The sequence below is a fragment of the Lissotriton vulgaris genome, chromosome 5 (assembly GCF_964263255.1).
Source record: "Lissotriton vulgaris chromosome 5, aLisVul1.2, whole genome shotgun sequence".
Lineage (NCBI taxonomy): Eukaryota > Metazoa > Chordata > Amphibia > Caudata > Salamandridae > Lissotriton > Lissotriton vulgaris.
Genome location: NC_141693.1, coordinates 1,936,466,101 through 1,936,487,381, shown reverse-complemented (window position 1 = coordinate 1,936,487,381; position 21,281 = coordinate 1,936,466,101). Strand labels below are relative to the sequence as shown.

General features: G+C 49.3%; 1 protein-coding gene across 1 annotated transcript in view; it reads right to left on the bottom strand.

Annotated features, from left to right (window-relative positions):
- SLC44A4 (solute carrier family 44 member 4) overlaps positions 1 to 20,703 on the bottom strand; it is a 306,503-nt gene extending 285,800 nt beyond the window's left edge. Inside the window, exon 1 of the mRNA XM_086924585.1 lies at positions 20,485 to 20,703. Coding sequence (XP_086780711.1) covers positions 20,485 to 20,530 — 46 coding nt within the window. The 5' untranslated portion in view covers positions 20,531 to 20,703. The remainder of the gene's footprint in view (positions 1 to 20,484) is intronic.
- Between the last annotated feature and the right edge of the window lie 578 nt (positions 20,704 to 21,281).

The window sequence follows — 21,281 nt, the reverse complement described above, 5'->3', positions numbered from 1 at the left end:
GCACCAAGACACAAGCCATCACCAGCCAGCACCTGGAAACATCCACCATCAGGCAGCACCTGGAAGCATGCCATCACCAACCAGCACCTGGACACAAGCCATCACCAGCCAGCACATGGACGCAAGCCATCACCAGCCAGCACCTGGAAGCAAGCCATCACCAGCCAGCACCTGGAAACACCCACCATCAGGCAGTACCTGGAAGCATGCCATCACCAACCAGCACCTCGACGCAAGCCATCACCAGCCAGCACTTGGACGCAAGCCATTACCAGCCAGCAACTGGAAGCATGCCATCACCAACCAGCACCTCGACGCAAGCCATCACCAGCCAGCACATGGACGCAAGCCATCACCAGCCAGCACCTGGAAGCAAGCCATCACCAGCCAGCACCTGGAAACACCCACCATCAGGCAGCACCTGGAAACAGACACCATCAGGCAGCACCTGGAAGCATGCCATCACCAACCAGCACCTGGACACAAGCCATCACCAGCCAGCACCTGGAAACACCCACCATCAGGCAGTACCTGGAAGCATGCCATCACCAACCAGCACCTCGACGCAAGCCATCACCAGCCAGCACTTGGACGCAAGCCATTACCAGCCAGCACCTGGAAGCAAGCCATCACCAGCCAGCACCTGGAAACACCCACCATCAGGCAGTACCTGGAAGCATGCCATCACCAACCAGCACCTCGACGCAAGCCATCACCAGCCAGCACTTGGACGCAAGCCATTACCAGCCAGCACCTGGAAGCATGCCATCACCAACCAGCACCTCGACGCAAGCCATCACCAGCGAGCACTTGGACGCAAGCCATTACCAGCCAGCACCTGGTAGCAAGCCATCACCAGCCAGCACCTGGTAGCAAGCCATCACCAGCCAGCACCTGGAAGCAAGCCATCACCAGCCAGCACTTGGACGCAAGCCATTACCAGCCAGCACCTGAAAGCAAGCCATCACCAGCCAGCACCTGGTAGCAAGCCATCACCAGCCAGCACCTGGTAGCAAGCCATCACCAACCAGCACCTGGACACAAGCCATCACCAGCCAGAACATGGACGCAAGCCATCACCAACCAGCACCTGGACACAAGCCATGACCAGCCAGAACATGGACGCAAGCCATCACCAGCCAGCACCTGGACGCAAGCCATCACCAGCCAGCACCTGGACGCAAGCCAGCACCTGGAAGCAAGCCATCACCAGCCAGCACCTGGACACAAGCCATCACCAGCCAGCACCTGGACACAAGCCATCACCAGCCAGCACCTGGACACAAGCCATCACCAGCCAGCACCTGGACGCAAGCCATCACCAGCCAGCACCTGGAAGCAAGCCATCACCAGCCAGCACCTGGACGCAAGCCATCACCAGCCAGCACCTGGAAGCAAGCCATCACCAGCCAGCACCTGGACGCAAGCCGTCACCAGCCAGCACCTGGACGCAGCCATCACCAGCCAGCACCTGGACGCAAGCCATCACCAGCCAGCACCTGGAAGCAAGCCATCACCAGCCAGCACCTGGACGCAAGCCATCACCAGCCAGCACCTGGGCACAAGCCATCACCAGCCAGCACCTGGTAGTAAGCCATCACCAGCCAGCACCTGGTAGTAAGCTATCACCAGCCAGCACCTGGAAACATCCACCATCAGGCAGCACCTGGAAGCATGACATCGCCAACCAGCACCTGGACACAAGCCATCACCAGCCAGCACATGGACGCAAGCCATCACCAGCCAGCACCGGGACGCAAGCCATCACCAGCCAGCACCTGGAAGCAAGCCATCACCAGCCAGCACCTGGTAGCAAGCCATCACCAACCAGCACCTGGACACAAGCCATCACCAGCCAGAACATGGACGCAAGCCATCACCAGCCAGCACCTGGACGCAAGCCATCACCAGCCAGCACCTGGACACAAGCCATCACCAGCCAGCACCTGGACGCAAGCCATCACCAGCCAGCACCTGGATGCAAGCCATCACCAGCCAGCACCTGGACGCAAGCCATTACCAGCCAGCACCTGGTAGCAAGCCATCACCAGCCAGCACCTGGACGCAAGCCAGCACCTGGAAGCAAGCCATCACCAGCCAGCACCTAGAAGCAAGCCATCACCAGCCAGCACCTGGACACAAGCCATCACCAGCCAGCACCTGGACACAAGCCATCACCAGCCAGCACCTGGACACAAGCCATCACCAGCCAGCACCTGGACGCAAGCCATCACCAGCCAGCACCTGGAAGCAAGCCATCACCAGCAGGCACCTGGAAGCAAGCCATCACCAGCCAGCACCTGGAAGCAAGCCATCACCAGCCAGCACCTGGAAGCAAGCCATCACCAGCCAGCACCTGGAAGCAAGCCAGCATCAGCCATCTCTTGAAAAAACCCTCTACTGACCAACTACCGATCAAGCCCCACCCTCCTTTTATTTTACAGCCAAATGATGGAAATTCAGATGACACGACAGCTTCAAGAACGTGTGGAGTTAACCCACCTTGTGACAATCTTGGCCAAGATGAGGGAAGATTTCCATCTCTCCCTTGACTGGGTAATAATTCTGCCTGACTCTCGCGACAGCCTACGATATTATCAACCCTAAAATACTGCACGAAAGTCTTGTACTCTGAGTAGGCATAGCTGAGTGCTGAAACAAGTCCAATCATTTCTCACCAACCACAGTCAAAACTCAGCTCAGCAGACTCGTCCCTACCCCCTTGTGCACTGGGGCATGTCTCAGGACCGCCCCTCTTGAATCTTTTCTTCAATATGTACTTATGTACCTTGGCACAACTTATTGAACACCACCAGGCCAACGTCTAGAATGTACGCCACGTGTGCTTAATTTGTGCTGGTGTTTGCCAGTGCTCAGCACCAGCAGTTATTTATTTCTCAACATCGGCACTTATTTCCAACAGTCAACCACATGGTAGCGCGGTCTACCTTTTTTTTTGGCAGAGGACATCCACAGCTGGTTTAACAATGTAATATTATGAAAATGTAAAGAACAAACAATATCTTATCCATGCCAATCTTTCAGCTCTGGAGATTTAGAATAATCCTAATTCTCACATTGATTGGAGTGCTACGGTTTGGGGTTAACGGTGGCACTGGCATTTGGCAGCACTAGCAGGCTGTACAACTTTCAGTGGTCTGCTATGGGACACCTTGGGTCCTCGAACGTAAGTTTTTTTTATTCATTTTTTTATTCAAAACTATATGCGGCTGACACACAACTCCACCTCGACCTTGAAATGGTCAGTAAACCCCAAACATCATCTCCTCCTTTGACCATGTCTTCCAGGGGATAAAGGGCACTTCCTGGGCATGAGTGGCACCGAAAGGATTTTAACAATCAGTGACTGAGCCCCATTCGCTATCCTATGGCTGCACCATGGCCTAGGAACCTCTCTTCCCACCCGAAGGTAAGTAACCTGAGGATTCTTTTAGACACCAACCTCAAAAGTTGACGCAGTGATAGATAAACGGGGACAACAAACAGAGGACTCCAGTCTCCGCATCTACCACGAAGTGAGGATGAGGCGAGCCCTGGTCCTGGCAGGCACAGAAGTGTACTGATGTACTGTGGTCTCCCCAAGTATCTCAATACCAGACTGCAAAGACTTCAGAACCAGACACCAGGATGTAGATCCTGCTAATCGCACTCCATTGGCTCATTCTGGATAACAGGAAGCAGCGACATGCTCCGTGCCCCGGGGCAAGGATGCAGTGGCATGCTCCATGCACCAGGGCAAGGATGCAGTAGCATGCTCCATGCACCGGGGCAGGGATGCAGTGGCATGCTCCGTGCACCGGGGCAAGGATGCAGTGACATGCTCCATGCACCGGGGCAAGGATGCAGTGGCATGCTCCATGCACCAGGGCAAGGATGCAGTAGCATGCTCCATGCACCAGGGCAAGGATGCAGTAGCATGCTCCATGCACCGGGGCAGGGATGCAGTGGCATGCGCCGTGCACCGGGGCAAGGATGCAGTGACATGCTCCATGCACCGGGGCAAGGATGCAGTGATATGCTCCGTGCACCGGGGCAAGGATGCAGTGGCATGCTCCGTGCCCCGGGGCAAGGATGCAGTGGCATGCTCCATGCACCGGGGCAAGGATGCAGTGGCATGCTCCATGCACCGGGGCAAAAATGCAGTGGCATGCTCCATGCACCGGGGCAAGGATGCAGTGGCATGCTCCATGCACCGGGGAAGGGATGCAGTGGCATGCTCCGTGCACCGGGGCAAGGATGCAGTGACATGCTCCGTGCACCGGTGCAAGGATGCAGTGGCATGCTCCATGCACCGGGGCAGGGATGCAGTGGCATGCTCCATGCACCGGGGCAAGGATGCAGTGGCATGCTCCGTGCACCGGGGCAAGGATGCAATGACATGCCCGTGCACCGGGGAAAGCATGCAGTGACATGCTCCGTGCACCGGGGCAAGGATGCAGTGGCATGCTCAGTGCACCGGGGCAAGGATGCAGTGACATGGCCCGTGCACCGGGGAAAGGATGCAATGACATGCCCCCGGCACCGGGGCAAGGCTGCACCGACATGACTTGTTCACCGGGGCAAGGATGCAGTGACATGCTCCGCGCACCAGGGCAAGGATGCAGTGACATGCTCCGTGCCCCGGGGCAAGGATGCAGTGACATGCTCCGTGCCCCTGGGCAAGGATGCAGTGACATGCCCTGTGCACCGGGGCAAGGATGCAGTGAAATGTCCCGTGCACCGGGGCAAGGATGCAGTGAAATGGCCCATGCACCGGGGCAAGGATGCAGTGACATGCCCTGTGCACAGGAGGAAGGATGCAGCGACATGCCCCGTGCTGACGTAAATAATTAATTTACTCTCTTAATTTCTATGCAGGTAAGTACTTAATTAATAATAACTCAATCAGAATGAAGGAAAACAGAGTCCGTGGTGTAAGAGTTTCTAAGGGTTTTATTCCTCATAAAGGAATCAGGATATCATGTTCTGACCACCACACGGGGTGTCAGAAGGGATAGATGAGCGCGCTCTCGTTTATTGACAATACATAGCTTATATACTTGATTTACATCATAATGTTCAATGTAAGAGGCGTAACAGCTGAGAGAAGACAAGATAACAGTATACACGTGGTACTAGTACATCATCAAGAGGCGTAAACTAGGCGTAAACTAGGCGTGAACTAGAGGTGAGTGCTAGAAACGTCACTGATAGGTGACGCAAGTGGGTGGCACCAAGGGGTGGTGCTAACAGAATGTTGCAATGTCAGCAGAAATCGGAAGCTTGGATGCGCGCGCAGCTGCATGACGTGTGATTGACGGGGTGCAGGGGGCTTGACATTTGCACTGACGGAAAGAGACAGAAGTCTGGCATGTCAGATCAACTCGTGCTTCTATCATATCTGATATCTGATGTTTAGGAACTAAGCTATCTGGGCAGAAAGGTCTCTAGAGCAGAAGCTATTCTATACTTGCTGTGAGTGCGTGTATAAGCGCCTGAGTGTCTGTATGAGAAGCGTGGGGGCATGGGGCCTTCCATGGAAGCATGGCAACAGAGGCTATGAATTACTTGCATAGAGACAGGTCGGCCCTTTAGCCCTGTAGCTGAGGAAGGATGTTTACTGAAGCTAGCAGGCTGGAATGTATTTTCGGGGAGGAAAACAGATAACTCGAAGGTTATAGTCAATCTTGGCAGGCAGCAGGCTGAGCTGAGCACGGAGGGCCGCGCTAGAAGTAAGTCAGAGTTCACGGGTACGGGGGCTGCTTGGGCAGGGGCCCTCGCAGTCAGAAGCCAGAAAAGAGGCTCGGTGGCAGAGATTCAGGGCCTACTTTCAGCCTGGCTGAAAAACGTAGGAGTACACTTCAAAAAGACGTTGGCATAGCATACTTAGGAACGGACCATCTAACCCATTCATGGTGGGTCTGAAAGAGGACAAGTTAACGTTGGACGCAAATGTATTTGCGTCTTCATAGCTGGTACAGGAGGGAAGTTACATGCACTTTAACTCGTACATGGAGTCGGTGGGGTACTCGCTAGGGAACACAACATGGCCAAAATTTAATTTTCCTCATTCCCTCCTTGTTCCCTACGGACCCTTCATGATATATCGATCCTCATAAATTGATCGGTTTGCTCTTGTAACATTATATGTTCGTCTTTCTTTCTTTGACTGTTTGAGAGACAACTGGAATGCTCAATGCAGGATGTGGCACACAGTCCACATATCGCTGGCCCACACTGTAGGCACAGGCAGCAACTGAATACTATAACAAGGCCAATGCCTAGGAATGATAAGATCTTCCATCCCCAAGCGGTTAACGTAGTCCAGAACCAACCGGACCAAGTCCAGGTGCCTGGATTCTGATGTATCTGATTTGCAATTTTATGTAGACGGGTAATAGCTTGATAGACAGATGGTGCATTTTGTGGAATGAAAACACAGCAACTTGACCCGATGACCTTACAGGCTCCACCTCTATCTGCCAAGATGACGTCAATTACAAGACGATTTTGAAGGACAACAGTCCGTATAGCAGACTGCTCCTCTGTTAAGTTACCTAGAGCGGAGGCAGTTTCATTCACTACTGCTTCAAGAGTTCTTGTTAATCTGCGTATCAATTTACTGTTTTGGACAGGTCCTAGGAAGAAAAAGAATCCTTTATTAAAATCAGTGTACTGTTCCCATGCCGTTTCTGTGTAGTCGACAAGGGGAATATCTCTTTTGGGTCTATTCGGTGCTAGATTCGTATTTCTATGGTAATCAGGGGGAGCTAGAAAAACAGGTGGCAGAAGGAATGCAATGTAACAGGTACCATCCCAATCTGGAGGCAAACGTATGTATGCGGTATGACCACAAACAAAGTAGGAATGACTGGTAGCTTTAAAGGACGATTTACCATGGTCACTGAACTCGACCACAGTAGTGCATTTGCTATGACCTACGTGTACTGAACCTTTCTTGCTAACACATAATTCACCTGTGACTGGTAATACTAACATATGGGGCAAAACTGGAGCGGTTTCAGATTCGACAGTAAGGATCATAAGGCTAATTGTGTAATTACCTAATCCATATACTTCATTTTCTAGATCAGTTCCTATTCGAGTGGGAAGTCCCTCTTTATCAGGATAACAGACGTTGAGCAGGACTAAGTTCAAGTTTCCCCAAACCCAGCCCCCATAAAAAACAGCAATATCAGAATCTAAGGAATTAATTATTTTAAACCAGGCTCCACAGGAGCCATTGTGAGTGAATGGGTACGGAAAAAGAGGCAGAGCTCCCTTGTAATTCTGGTAGGGAGGGAGTCGGCCACATATCCAACAGTCTGTAGCATTATTTGTCTGATGGGAATGGTGTAACATACTAATGAATGTATTGTTGCGCAGCGCAAGTCTGTAAGAGAGTTCATGTGCAGGAAGTTCACTAAAAGTGTGTTCAGCAGAGACATTGTAAGCAGATTGTTCACGCCTGAAAATAGGCCAATATATAGGTAGCAGAATGCTGGCAATAATAATTAGAATACTTAGAAAAAACATTATTAACAACGTCACTATACAGTGACTACGCAGTGATTTACAGTATGTACTTTTCTTTGCTTCTCTCTCTCTCTCTCTATCTCGATCTAGGGGATACATGTCAGAAACTATTTAACCGATTCACCTAGGGGAGGACTTAAACAATTAAACTGTCTGACTTGCTAGATCGGAGTTTCATTCGGTAGAGTTCTTGGGGAGTCTTTTCTCTTTTAGGGACGGTAACGTCTTGTGCTTCAACACAGTCTTTGGTGGGGGTGGACGAGTCAGAGTCCTGTTTCAGTCCGTTTTTTAGTTCATTGCATAGTTTGATGTGACTCGTATGGACCCACCCCTTTCTCCCCTCGATTTTCACAGCGGTCCTGGTGGTAAGCAGAACGGTCTTCGGGGATTTCCAACGGGGCTCCAGCGGACTTTTCCGGTCGAAATTCCGGACGAGTACCAGGTCCCCTGGACGGACCTCATGCGCCTTTACATCGGTATTGTCAGGGAAGGCTGCGGCAACCTGTGAACGACATGATTGGAGTGCAGACATCAAGGAGGCAAGGTAATCTGTCAACATGTTACAATCAACATCAGTGATCTTTTTCGGAATGGGCGTCCCCCACATATTCGGTGGTCTCCCAAAGACCACTTCGTACGGAGATAGCCCTGATCTTGAGTGGGCGACCATTCTCATGTAGAATAGTGCCACGGGCAGGGCGACTATCCAGTCGACTCCTTTTTCCTGACAGATCTTGGCAAGGCGGATTTTTAGTGTCTGATTATGCCTTTCTACAAGGCCTGCTGCTTCGGGATGTCGGACACAGTGGAACTTCCACTGATATCCTAGCAAGAGGGAAACTTGTCTCATCAACTCGGACGAGAACGGCTGTCCGTTATCTGGATACACGACACGGGGCAAACCGTACCGTGGGAAGAATTCACGAACCAACTGTCTGGCAGTGGTCGGAGCAGTGTAGTCTGGGACTGGGTATGCTTCGGTCCAGCGGGACAGAGCACAAACAATTACAAGGACATACTTAAATCCTCTACAGCTATTCATCTGGATATAATCCATCTGGAGGACTTCAAAAGGGTGATCGGGAGGATGAAATCCTCCTTGCTCAACAGGGACACTTTTACCTGGATTGAACTGACAACAGATCATGCAAGTACGCACTTTCTGTTTTGCTGCTGCTCGTAAGTGTTTGTTGTACCAGAGATTCTGTAAACTGTCTAACATGGCTTTCTCTCCAAGATGGGCAGGACTATGTGCTGTATTTATCATGACTTGAACCATCGAGTCAGGGAGAAACCATATAGATTTTCCCTTCGTCACCCAACCTTGATCTGTCTGAATCCCTCCTAGTTCAGTCCATTTCTTTATCTCCTCTGGAGTAGCATGTGTCTGGATATCAATTACGTCTAGGGCGGGATCTCTAACTGCCATACTCTGTGTCTGTACTATTGTCTTTGTCACATCAGTAGTCTGGGTGTGAGTCAGTGCTGTATGTTTTGCTGTCTGGTCTGCCAGGTCGTTACCCTGGGAAACAGAATCTGTGACTTTAGTATGTGCCTTACACTTCATGACTGATATGCCCGAGGGCAAATGTATTGCTTCTAACAGTGCTTGAATGAGGGGGCCATGCTGTATCTTGGCCCCATGGGAAGTCAGAAAACCTCGTTCTTGCCAGAGGACTCCGAAGTCGTGTACAACTCCGAAGGCATAGCGGGAATCTGTGTATATGTTAACATTTCTGTTCTTGGCTAGAATGCAAGCTCGGGTCAGAGCGATGAGCTCTGCTGCTTGAGCAGACAGTGTGTCAATACGATGTGTTTCTTTAATTTCAGTTTCAGTGGTCACGGCATACGCGGCCACTAATTCTCCTGTACTTGTTCTCATGCATGAACCGTCCACATAAAGTGTCAGGTCTGGATTTGTCAATGGGACATCTGTTAAGTCTCGTCTAGGCTTAGTTACTGCATTAATTATTTCTATACAATCATGTGGAGCTGGATCTGTCATAACTGTAGGTAACAGTGTTGCTGGATTCAGGATGCTGCAACGTCTGATTTCTATGTGTGGCTGGAATAGTGTTAATTCATAACCTGTCAGTCGTGCTATAGTTAAGTGTTGAGTCTGGGTTCTGTTTAACAAAACCTCTACAGAATGTGGTACTTGAACTGTTAACTGATGACCTAAAACAATTGAATCACTTTGTCTTATTGCTAACGCTGTTGCTGCTACTGACTTTAAGCACGCAGGGAGTGCCTGAGCTACTGAATCCAATGTACTAGAAAAATAAGCACAAGGCTTATGTGAACCTGCTTGATCTTGAGTGAGGACAGACAACGCTGTGCCATCACGTTCTGTAACAAAAAGTGTAAACGGTTTGCTGTAACATGGTGTCGCTAAAACTGGTGCTTGGCATAAGGCTTTCTTTAAGTCTTCAAAAGCTTGTGTATGTTCCTGAGTCCAAGGGAGGGCAGTCGAAGTCGCTGCCTCCTGTGTCGTTAACTGGATGAGTGGTTTAGCTAGAAATGCATACTGGGGAATCCATTGTCTGCAGTACGAGGTGAGGCCTATGAAGGCCCGCACTTCCTTTTGTGTCTGGGGTTGTGGCATATTTGCAATTAACTGAATGCGATCGGGAGTGAGCTGTCTCCCCACTTTGGACAGCAAGTGACCCAAGTACACAACTTGCTGAACACAGAATTGTAGCTTCGAAGGAGACACCTTGTGTCCCTTGTCGGCCAGGAAATGTAAAACTGTCAGTGATGCTTTTTCACATTCTGGCTCACTTCGTGCGGTGATCAGCAGATCATCGACGTATTGTAGTAAAGCGGTGTTGACTGGCATTTGAATACAATCTAGTTGTCTCTTCAGTGCTTGACTATAGATGCTGGGGCTTTCTGTGAATCCTTGAGGTGCGCGCGAAAATTTGAAACTGCGTCCATTTAAACAGAATCCGAAGAGATATTGGCTCTCTGGATCAATAGGCACGCTGAAGAAGGCGTTCTTGAGATCAATTACAGTAAAGAACGTTGCTTCTGAATCAATAGCAGTCAAGAGAGATGATATATCGGGGACCACAGGATACTGTGGGATAATGCATTTATTCAATTCTCGAAGATCAATCACCAGCCGATATACTGGCGGTGCATTGGGATCAGTACGTTTAAGAATCGGAATGATGGGTGAATTACAGATATTGGAGTCGGTTTCGACGACCACTCCTTGGGCAATGAGCTCTTCAATGATTTTCAGTAAAGCCACTACAGCATCGGGTGGTAACTTGTATTGTCTGATTCTGGGTAATACAACACCTGCCTTGAGCGTAACGCGGTATGGTGTAATGTGCATACATCCTACATCAGTTGGGCCTTTTGCCCACAAGTAATCAGGTACATTTTTCAATCTGACGTCAAACTCACGAAGAACGTAATGACCCTTGAAATCCCGCAGAAAGAGTCTAACTCCCTCCGGGGAACAGCAAATTATGGCTCCTAGAGCCTTCAATGTTTTAATTCCTAACAGATTTTCCGGACATGATTTTGTGAGTAACAGGTCTGTAACGCGTGATAATGGACCCACAGCCAGGGGAACTGGTTCTGATACTTCATTTACAATAGGCTGTCCTGAAAAACCAAGGGAAACATTTTGTGAGCCTGAGAGGGGTGCCCCTGGAACTTCGTCATGACTTATTGTAGTGCGACTTGCCCCTGTGTCAATTAAAAACTTTCTGTCTTTCCCCAATACTTGACTGTGTACATAAGGACCTTCTTGATCTACAGGAATCTCAATAAGAGGCAAGCCACCTTCCCTCTCTAGGCTGTTTCATGTATATCGGGAATATTCGGGGTAAGCAGACTGGGCATACTGGTACATCTGTTGTGAGACTTGCTGAGTTGCAGCAATGGGCTGTGGCTGTGGTACTGCTACGGTCTGTGCTGTCTGTGCGGATGCATGCATAGGCTGTGTATTCTGTGTAGACTGATGCTGGTTATGGTCTTGTCTAGGCGGATGCGGTCTTTCTTTAGTTTTACCTGTCGCTATGTTATGTTTCAGAACTGGGCATTCGTGTACGTAGTGACCTGGCTGCTTGCAATAATTGCATGTCCCTTTAACAGGAGCTGCAGTGTGATTTGTCTGGGTCGTACCTTTTCTGTGACTGTCGGATGGGACCGTCTGAGCTACTAACATTTTCATTTTCGTGTCTTTCATACGTTTCTGTTCCTGATCTTGTTCTTCCCTAATTCTATTCTGGTGATATTGTAACATTTGTAACATCTGGGATGGCGTATTTGCTTGCCATGTACTCTCGACTTTATACACTCTATTTTTAACTAACGGTAGGGAATTCTCGACTAACTTTGATACAAAAAGATGTGGGTACGACTCGCTACTTGGCTGGAGGCCACTATTGATAATAAAACATTTCTCGAATCTTGAATAAAAGTCGCTAATATCTTCATCTTGTTTCTGTTTACAGGACGAGATTGCGTCCCAATCTTCTTTTCTAGTTGTCAATAATCTGGGCAAGACCTGTACTATCAAACCTGGTAATGCTTTAGTTTTGTCCCCAAGGCCTAACCCTGGAACCCGTTTTTTCTCTTCTTCTTCTATTTCTGCCCAGGCAATCTTTGTGTCTCCCACCTCCCATTCCTTTTCCTTCAGTTTCTCAAATATACCCGTAGGCAGTAACACTTTCAACATTTTCATGATATCATCATACGTGTAGTCTCCCATCAGTAACATATCTTTGAGCTCTCTATGAAAACCTGCAGGGTCTTTATCATGGCACGGGACTAATTTCTTCATTTCTAACAGTTCTAATTTAGTCAGAGGCGTGTGTACATACACGCGTTTCAAAACCTTATCCTCACCCATAACAGGGTGCACTTCTCGTAAGGGGTTCTGACTTTCAATACCACCCCTGCACTGCATATGGTACATTTTCCTCTCTGGAGGTGGGGCGGGAACATATTCAGAATTTACAAAGGTATCATATCTGCGTCGTTGTTCTAGAATTATTTGAATTAATTTGGTACTTAAGCCTCTCCATCTATCCATCAGTAGTGCTTCTAGTGTCTCGTGTAAGGGACCTGGATCGGAATAATGTTTTCTGTATTTAATGAGAAGGTGCTGAATCATGTATACACCTGCTAATTTCTGTTCGTCGGGGGAGAGGTTCAGAAATGTCTGCGCCACTGTGTCATCATTATATATGTCTGCATTTTCGGCCCATGATACAGCTGATCGGGCTAGTTCTTGTTCATCCATAGAATTGAGTACATGGTACCCAACTCGATCTCGAAGCCTTTTATCAGTTTCCTGGAACTGATGCTCAGCAGAATTCGGATTCGTTAAGGCAGAGAAGAAAACTCTCTTGCTCTCCGGACGGACACCTTTCCTAAGGTAGTTCCCCCTACCTACATATGCTATAATGTCTGTAGACTTTCCTGATGTCTCATCTTCATTTTCTTCCTCGGAGGAAGTTTTATCAGCTTCTTCCTGATGCGCAGTTAATACTGCCTTTCTAATTTTCTGGGACATAGCGGCTATGCAAGTCCCCTTGTCATGTTTTGCTTCTGCTATATTTTGGCCCCACTTGTTCAATACGTCTAATTCACTCTGATCTGTTCCAGGCCTGTCTCGTTCTCTTATTACACAATTAATGAAGAATCGTAATATCTGTTTTTGAATGTCAACTTTCTGTTTATACATGGCAGCTTGGACACTGTCGGGATCTTTCCCTGTCTGTATGAATTTGTATAGTCTGTCGAGGGCTTCCTGCATTCCCACACAGCATAACAAGCTGTCGGTGGCAGATCTTAAGCGCAGTGATGCTAATACCATTAGATCGTCTGTTCCGGGTACTGGATCATATCTGCAGAATGACATCCTATCTTTCAATGCCTCAAGCCGGGATGAGTAGTGGGGAGACTGGAAAGGATTCTGTGTGTCTTTTAAATGCAATCTGTGTGTCGGTGGCGGGGTCTGTAGACCCGCTGTCGCACCTCCTGAGGCGGATGCTTGGGCATTATCTCTCCGCGGAGTCTGTATCTGAACGTGAACTTGTCGTTTAGGTGGATCAGGCAAACGTTGTTTCGGTAGGTCAGTTTTGAGTAGGGGAAGTGGCGGGGCCGGCGGAACAGGAGAAGTCTGTTGCGGTACCGGCGGAACGTGACCTGGGGGTGGAGTACCACCCCCGTCCCTGTCTGCAGGCAGGGCGCGAACAGGCAGATTGGTGTAAGCTGGTGCTACATCATCTAGATAGGAATTTAGGAATATGTCTTTAGTAGTCTTGTGCATTACTTTGGTTGGAACCAATGGTGACGGCAAATTTTTCGGTATTTCTGAAATGGCGTCAGGGGTACCTTCGGCCAAAAGATACATGTTGTTCACTTGGCTATTTTGGGTACGATCTATTTGTTCTAATTTTACTCGAATTCCCTCAGTAACTAATTCGTTTTCTTGGGCCTTTTCTGATTCTTGAAGTCTGTCTTCTCTACGGAGTGCTCTTTCAGCACGCTTACGTGATTCCTTACGCCAAAATTCTATGGCGTCTTTCTGAGATTGTCTAGCTTTCTTTTTCCGTAATATTTCTTCTACCTTTATGATGCACTCGGCATCCCATGTTCCGTTAACTGGCCATCGGTATCTTTCCTCTAGGTGCTTGGTGTAATCGGTCCATAACTCTAGATACAGGATGGCGTCTATGCCATGTTTATTGTACATAAAATTACCTGGAGTGTCCCTAGGGGGGATTGGAATCTCTTCCTCTAACATCCCTTTCCTAGTCCCTATCTGCCTTAACTTGTTGAAAAACGGCATTGTGCCTACTTGATACTGAAATGCTTGATCCTTGATACTTAATGTCGACTGTAACTATTTATACAAGGAAACACAATAATGCACAAAAACAATCACATTCATACCACGACATTAATTACAAAAACATTTAAAACATAGATGACTACCCCTCTATACTAGATGTACTGCTCAACAGTACAGATACACTGTTGTAACAGTGCAGAATTTCAGAAATTCGGAATACTAGATATACTGCTAAACAGTACAGATACACTGCCTAAAAACAGTGCAGACCGGACTTGCGTACCCAAACCCGTCTAGATACGACCCAGCAATGGTACTCACCGGGAAGCACGGAAAACAGAAGGCCTCGGAAAACTCGACTGGACTCGGCTCGGAACTTCGGAAAACTTCGGAAAACTTCGGAAAACTTCGGAAAACTGGTGGGCCTCTTCACACCTCGGACCTTGCTTCTTTCGGCTGGGCTCTGGTCGGGATCCTCCGCACTCCTCACCGCCTCGTCTGGGCACTGATTGCAGTCTTCGTCACCTCCGTGGGTCAGAGGGAGATGCAGGAAATCCTGCCAGTACACGTGTATTCCATCTAACTGATGGCAGGGGACACAGTATGCAACGCGCCAACCGGCGCGTGAGGTGGGGGAGGGGTCCCTATTCGGGCGCCAAAATGACGTAAATAATTAATTTACTCTCTTAATTTCTATGCAGGTAAGTACTTAATTAATAATAACTCAATCAGAATGAAGGAAAACAGAGTCCGTGGTGTAAGAGTTTCTAAGGGTTTTATTCCTCATAAAGGAATCAGGATATCATGTTCTGACCACCACACGGGGTGTCAGAAGGGATAGATGAGCGCGCTCTCGTTTATTGACAATACATAGCTTATATACTTGATTTACATCATAATGTTCAATGTAAGAGGCGTAACAGCTGAGAGAAGACAAGATAACAGTATACACGTGGTACTAGTACATCATCAAGAGGCGTAAACTAGGGGTAAACTAGGCGTGAACTAGAGGTGAGTGCTAGAAACGTCACTGATAGGTGACGCAAGTGGGTGGCACCAAGGGGTGGTGCTAACAGAATGTTGCAATGTCAGCAGAAATCGGAAGCTTGGATGCGCGCGCAGCTGCATGACGTGTGATTGACGGGGTGCAGGGGGCTTGACATTTGCACTGACGGAAAGAGACAGAAGTCTGGCATGTCAGATCAACTCGTGCTTCTATCATATCTGATATCTGATGTTTAGGAACTAAGCTATCTGGGCAGAAAGGTCTCTAGAGCAGAAGCTATTCTATACTTGCTGTGAGTGCGTGTATAAGCGCCTGAGTGTCTGTATGAGAAGCGTGGGGGCATGGGGCCTTCCATGGAAGCATGGCAACAGAGGCTATGAATTACTTGCATAGAGACAGGTCGGCCCTTTAGCCCTGTAGCTGAGGAAGGATGTTTACTGAAGCTAGCAGGCTGGAATGTATTTTCGGGGAGGAAAACAGATAACTCGAAGGTTATAGTCAATCTTGGCAGGCAGCAGGCTGAGCTGAGCACGGAGGGCCGCGCTAGAAGTAAGTCAGAGTTCACGGGTACGGGGGCTGCTTGGGCAGGGGCCCTCGCAGTCAGAAGCCAGAAAAGAGGCTCGGTGGCAGAGATTCAGGGCCTACTTTCAGCCTGGCTGAAAAACGTAGGAGTACACTTCAAAAAGACGTTGGCATAGCATACTTAGGAACGGACCATCTAATCCATTCATGGTGGGTCTGAAAGAGGACAAGTTAACGTTGGACGCAAATGTATTTGCGTCTTCATAGCTGGTACAGGAGGGAAGTTACATGCACTTTAACTCGTACATGGAGTCGGTGGGGTACTCGCTAGGGAACACAACATGGCCAAAATTTAATTTTCCTCAGTGCACCGGGGCACGGATGCAGTGACATGCCCCGTGCACCGGGGCACGGATGCAGTGACATGCCCCGTGCACCAGGGCAAGGATGCAGTGACACGCCCTGTGCACCGGGGTAAGGATGCAGTGACACGCCCTGTGCACCGGGGTAAGGATGCAGTGACATGCCCCGTGCACCTGGGCAAGGATGCAGTGACATGCCCCGTGCACCGGGGCAAGGATGCAGTGACATGCCCCGTGCACCGGGGCAAGGATGCAGTGACATGCCCTGTGCACAGGAGGAAGGATGCAGCGACATGCCCCATACACCGGGGCAAGGATGCAGTGACATGCCCCGTGCACCGGGGCACGGATGCAGTGACATGCCCCATACACCGGGGGCAAGGATGCAGTGACATGCCCCGTGCACCACGGCAAGGGTGCAGTGACATGCCACGTGTACCGGGGCAAGGATGCAGTGACATGCCCCGTACACCGGGGCAAGGATACAGTGAAACGCCCTTTGCACTGGAGCAAGGGCCCTCCTTACCCCCAGTGGCTGGCATCACATTACATGCTGACCTCAGGCCTCCTGCCCAACATCACCCACCTGATTAAGCAAAGAACCTAGAACGGAATGAGACATGAAGGAGGGTCACTGGGTGCACGAGGGCAGATGCACCGGAAGTTATGAACCCCAGGGTGGGATCTGAGAAGCTCAACTACCTGTAGTTCAGGAACTTCTGGAAACCGAACTACTCCAAATTAGGTTTAACTGAAATACACAACGCAATCGAAGAACAATGCACAGTGATTCAACCTGCCCCCTGAGAACTCCTCTCCCGCCGGCGCCCGGAAGTAACTCTCAGGCGACAAAACCGCTTTGTAAATCTCTTCAATAAGTCATTCACTCATAAGCTTATTGACAACCACCAAAAAGTGCCAGAAATTGTTTATTCAGAGAAAATCTATTCCTCCCTTCCACCTTAAAAAAGTACAACACGCCTTGTTTTGATGCACTTGTAGGGCCTGATTCACAGAACTAATTTAAGACAAAATCCTAAACTTACTACTTTTGGTATTCACAGAAGTTAGGATTTTGTCTTAAGTTTGTTTTAAGACAAACTTAAGACAGACTTAAGACAGACTTGAGTTAGAATTTTGACTTCAGTCTGTCTTAAGACAAAATCCTAACTTCTGTGAATACCAAAAGTAGTAAGTTTAGGATTTTGTCTTAAGTTAGTTCTGTGAATCAGGCCCGTTGAATTTTAGTGAGAGAGTCGTCTTTCAACCAGAGCTTCCAGATATCACAGACCCTCGGGTCAGCTGGCCATCCAGTTCCGGAACTACAAGTACCAGAATGCATAGGGCAGGTCTCATACCCAAGACTAGGTCAAGGAAAGCAGTGGGCTCTTTAACTCCTGTAAAATTGTCATAAGAGCCACAAATAAGATGTTTAAATGAAAAGTCAATTTAATAACGGCATAGAACGTTAATTAACTAATGTATTGCCTCTGATTCCTTGAAAACATGCAAAGTTGAGCTAGCCTGTCCTATATTAACATGACTAATAATAATGCGCTTTACACACAACACACCTAAACGAAAGACTCTCCTGTTCTCACTATGGTAGTTACTAATATCCAAGTTAATCGTTTTATAAACCTATAATCTCATGAGTTTATCATTAAGCTCCAGATATCATCATGTTTTATGACTTTTAGTTCGCTCCTGATTTTATCTCTAATCTGCTTGTTTGACAGGCTCCTCGTGTTTCCCTTGGCTAGAAGCAGCTCGAGGCTTCAAGGAATCGGCTGGCTCCTGATGTTATCCAGAGTCTCGTGTATTTTTAGCCTGTTTAATTTTATTTCCTGATACTTTTCCTAGTTTAAGAAGAGTCGTAGTGGCGCGACCTCACCTGAATGGCGCAATCATGACTCCTGATTTTAACCTTCACACCCTTTCCTGAATTTCTCCTTCTCGATGAGATGTATATGCCCCCAAAACACACACACACACCTGTATTAAACTTAGATTGAACCAACTGCTAGTCTTTGTATCAAATCACATGTGTGCCTATGTAATAACTAGATATTCGGAACCCTGATCCTGATTTGTACAGCCCATATTTTGTTTTTCCTATTAACTGGTAGCCGTGATGTCTTGTCAGACACCTCAACTGGCAGCCTGCAAATGCATGCATTGGAGAAGTGTGGCTCAATGGTTAGAGCGGCAAACCCTGATGCAGAGGTCTAGCTCGGGACCAGGGTTCAATTCCCACCTCGGCGGCTCTTGGATTCAATTTCCCCGGACCTGATAATTTTCGCCTCGGTGCCTACTCTAATCATGGGTCCCACTCTGTGACTCTGGGCAATAGCTTGCTTAATCTCCAAAACGGCCCCAGCAGCGCTGTGGATGCCTGGCTTCACCTTGGAGGTGCCCAGGAGTGGATATTTCACAGGAAAGCCAGGATGGGTTCCACAGCAGCGCTACGAGGCCTCCGGGTAGAAGTGCGCTATATAAATACTCTACGTTTACATTTAACTGTACAGGCCTAATTTACGAGCCCATCAGAAACCACAATATGTATTTTTTTATCTTCAAAACATTAACATGTGCTATTGCGGCAGCCTCCTCGGCATGCCGACCTGCTCCATCCATACTGGTTACATAAATCGTTTTTAGCATGTCCCAACTTTTCATGAAACCAAGTCCAACCTGTCTCCCTTGTTCTCCTGTGTCAAGTATGCAGCGGCTCGTGGTCATCACACACCGAACCCCCATTTCACCATCAGAGGAAGCATGCAGGACACCCCAAGATTCAGGAGACAGTCCAGAAGATGGGGGCCGTCACCTCAGGCGGTGAGAGCCTCTCAGACGCAACGGTCTATCAGGGAAGTGATAGTCTGTCAGAGAGAGGACAGACTTCCAATCGGTGACTGCCTCCTAGTCGGGGAACCACGCAAGTGGACGGCGTCCCCCCCCACTTATTTTACTGGGAGCTCGATAACTGGAGCAAATAGAGCCACACATTCACTCTTTGGCCTCTCTGGGGCGAGATCAGAGCCCGTTCAGAATACTGCTCATGGCTGGCTTCTCTGATGCAATCACATCTAAGGGGTGAGCGAGGGGAGGCAATGAGTCGATTGGTGCAAGCCACCTTTCGTGACGTCACTTCATGTCGTGACGTCAGCGTCCCCCACTTCTTTTTTTAGGACTTGTGCATAGTTGCACTCTCTGGAGAAGGAAGCAGTCCCTCCCCGCGAGGCAGAAGTGACTGCCACGCAAGAGATCACAATCTCTAGTGGTTAGACTGCCTCCTCTAGAAACCGAACCTGAAGCACTGTCTCTCAGCGGGTGTCGCGACAGTCTCTCAGGGCAACACACTCTGAGGGCAGAGTGACTGTCTCATACGGAGTGGCAGTCCCTTGGGGGTTGACAGTCTCCCAGCTGGGCAGGATGGTGGGGAGATGGGCCTATTTATCTCATATGGGTGCGTGTGAGACAATCTCGGGGGTCTCAGTTGCCTGTCGGGGGTGGGGCTGTCAGTTAGAGAGGCAGAAAGGCATGGGCGTCTCTCTGGAGGGTGGTGTTCTCCCAGAGGGAATGGCGTGCTGTCAAAGAGAGGAACAGTCTCGCAGGGAAGTCTCTCAGTCTCAGGGGATAAGAGTTTGTCTCAGAGCCGGTGACCGTGGCTCAGTGAGATACCCGTCTCTCTGTCCCCTCTGGTGAGCTGACAGTCACTCACGAGGATGACAATCTCGGAGACTGAAGGTCTCTCAGACGGGAATGACAGTCTACCAGGTAGGGAGACCGTCTTGTAGGAGAGATGACCATCTGTCGGAAGCGACAGTCTCCAGGGGGTGACGGTATCTCAGAATGGGCAACAGTCGCAGACAGGAGGAGACAGTATTTTACAAGGATCTGATAGTCTCTCAGGTGAGGTGACGGTCTGCCAGGACGGGTAACAGTCTCTCGGAGAAAGTAACAACTCAGCGAGTTAACAGTAGTCTGTGGGGGGGCTGGCAGCATGTCAGGTGGGGTGAATGTCTCTCAGGGGGCGACAGTCACTCTCGGGGAGACATCTCTCAGGAGAAGGGACAGATTCCCAGAATGCAAAAGTCTCAGAGAGTTAGCAGTATGCTGGGGGGAGCGGACAGCCGCTCAAGATGTGGTGAAGGTCTCTGAGGGGGTGACAGTCAGTCTCGGGGAGACATATCTCAGGCGGGGTGACACTGGCTCGCAGGGGGCTATGGACTCACCATAGGGCTCCGAGCTCTCCTTCTCCTCCTTGTCCTTCTTCCCCATGGCTGGTGACCCGGCGGGGCCCGGGGGTCCTGGGATGGATGGATGGAGGGCTGTCTTCCTTCCTCCCGCCCCCTCCTCTTCCTCTCTCGGAGGCTGAAACGGTTCTCCTGGAATCCTTCCTCTGCTCACCTGTCAGAGTGGAACCTGCCTGACGTGACGTCACTTCAGGTCCCGCCCACCAGCTCCCACAGGCCACGCCTCTTCAGAACACCTGCTGCAGGAAGTCCACGCTTCCAGAACACCTGCTGCAGGAAGCGCCTCTGCTCAGTGCAAGCCACGCCCCTGAACACACCTGCTGCGAGGTGCTGCGCACTCCTAGGAACTGGAGCTGGAGGGAGGGGGAGGGGGGGGGGCACGGGAGGGCACACCCGCCCTTACAGGCTCCTGCCACCCTTACTTCCTTCAGAGAAGACCCAGTTGCTGCAGGTGGAAGGCGGGACACTCGAGCTGGTGTGAGGAATGTTGTCCCGTCCCTCAGGGGCATAGGAGACACTAAAATTCTGGGGGGGACAGGGACAATCTTGTGGACTTTCCAGTGACCCTATACAAATCACTGCCCGTTAAACAAATACAATCGCATACTTTCGAAGTGAAATATTGAGAAAAGCAGGCATGTTTTCACAGTTTTCATGTATGCTTTATTGTTATTTACATTCATATAGTAATCAGACCAAATGTTAAAGAACCATGTATATGAATCACCTTGATGCACCAAGCAAACATAGGTCGCTGACTTAGGGTGGGGGCGTCA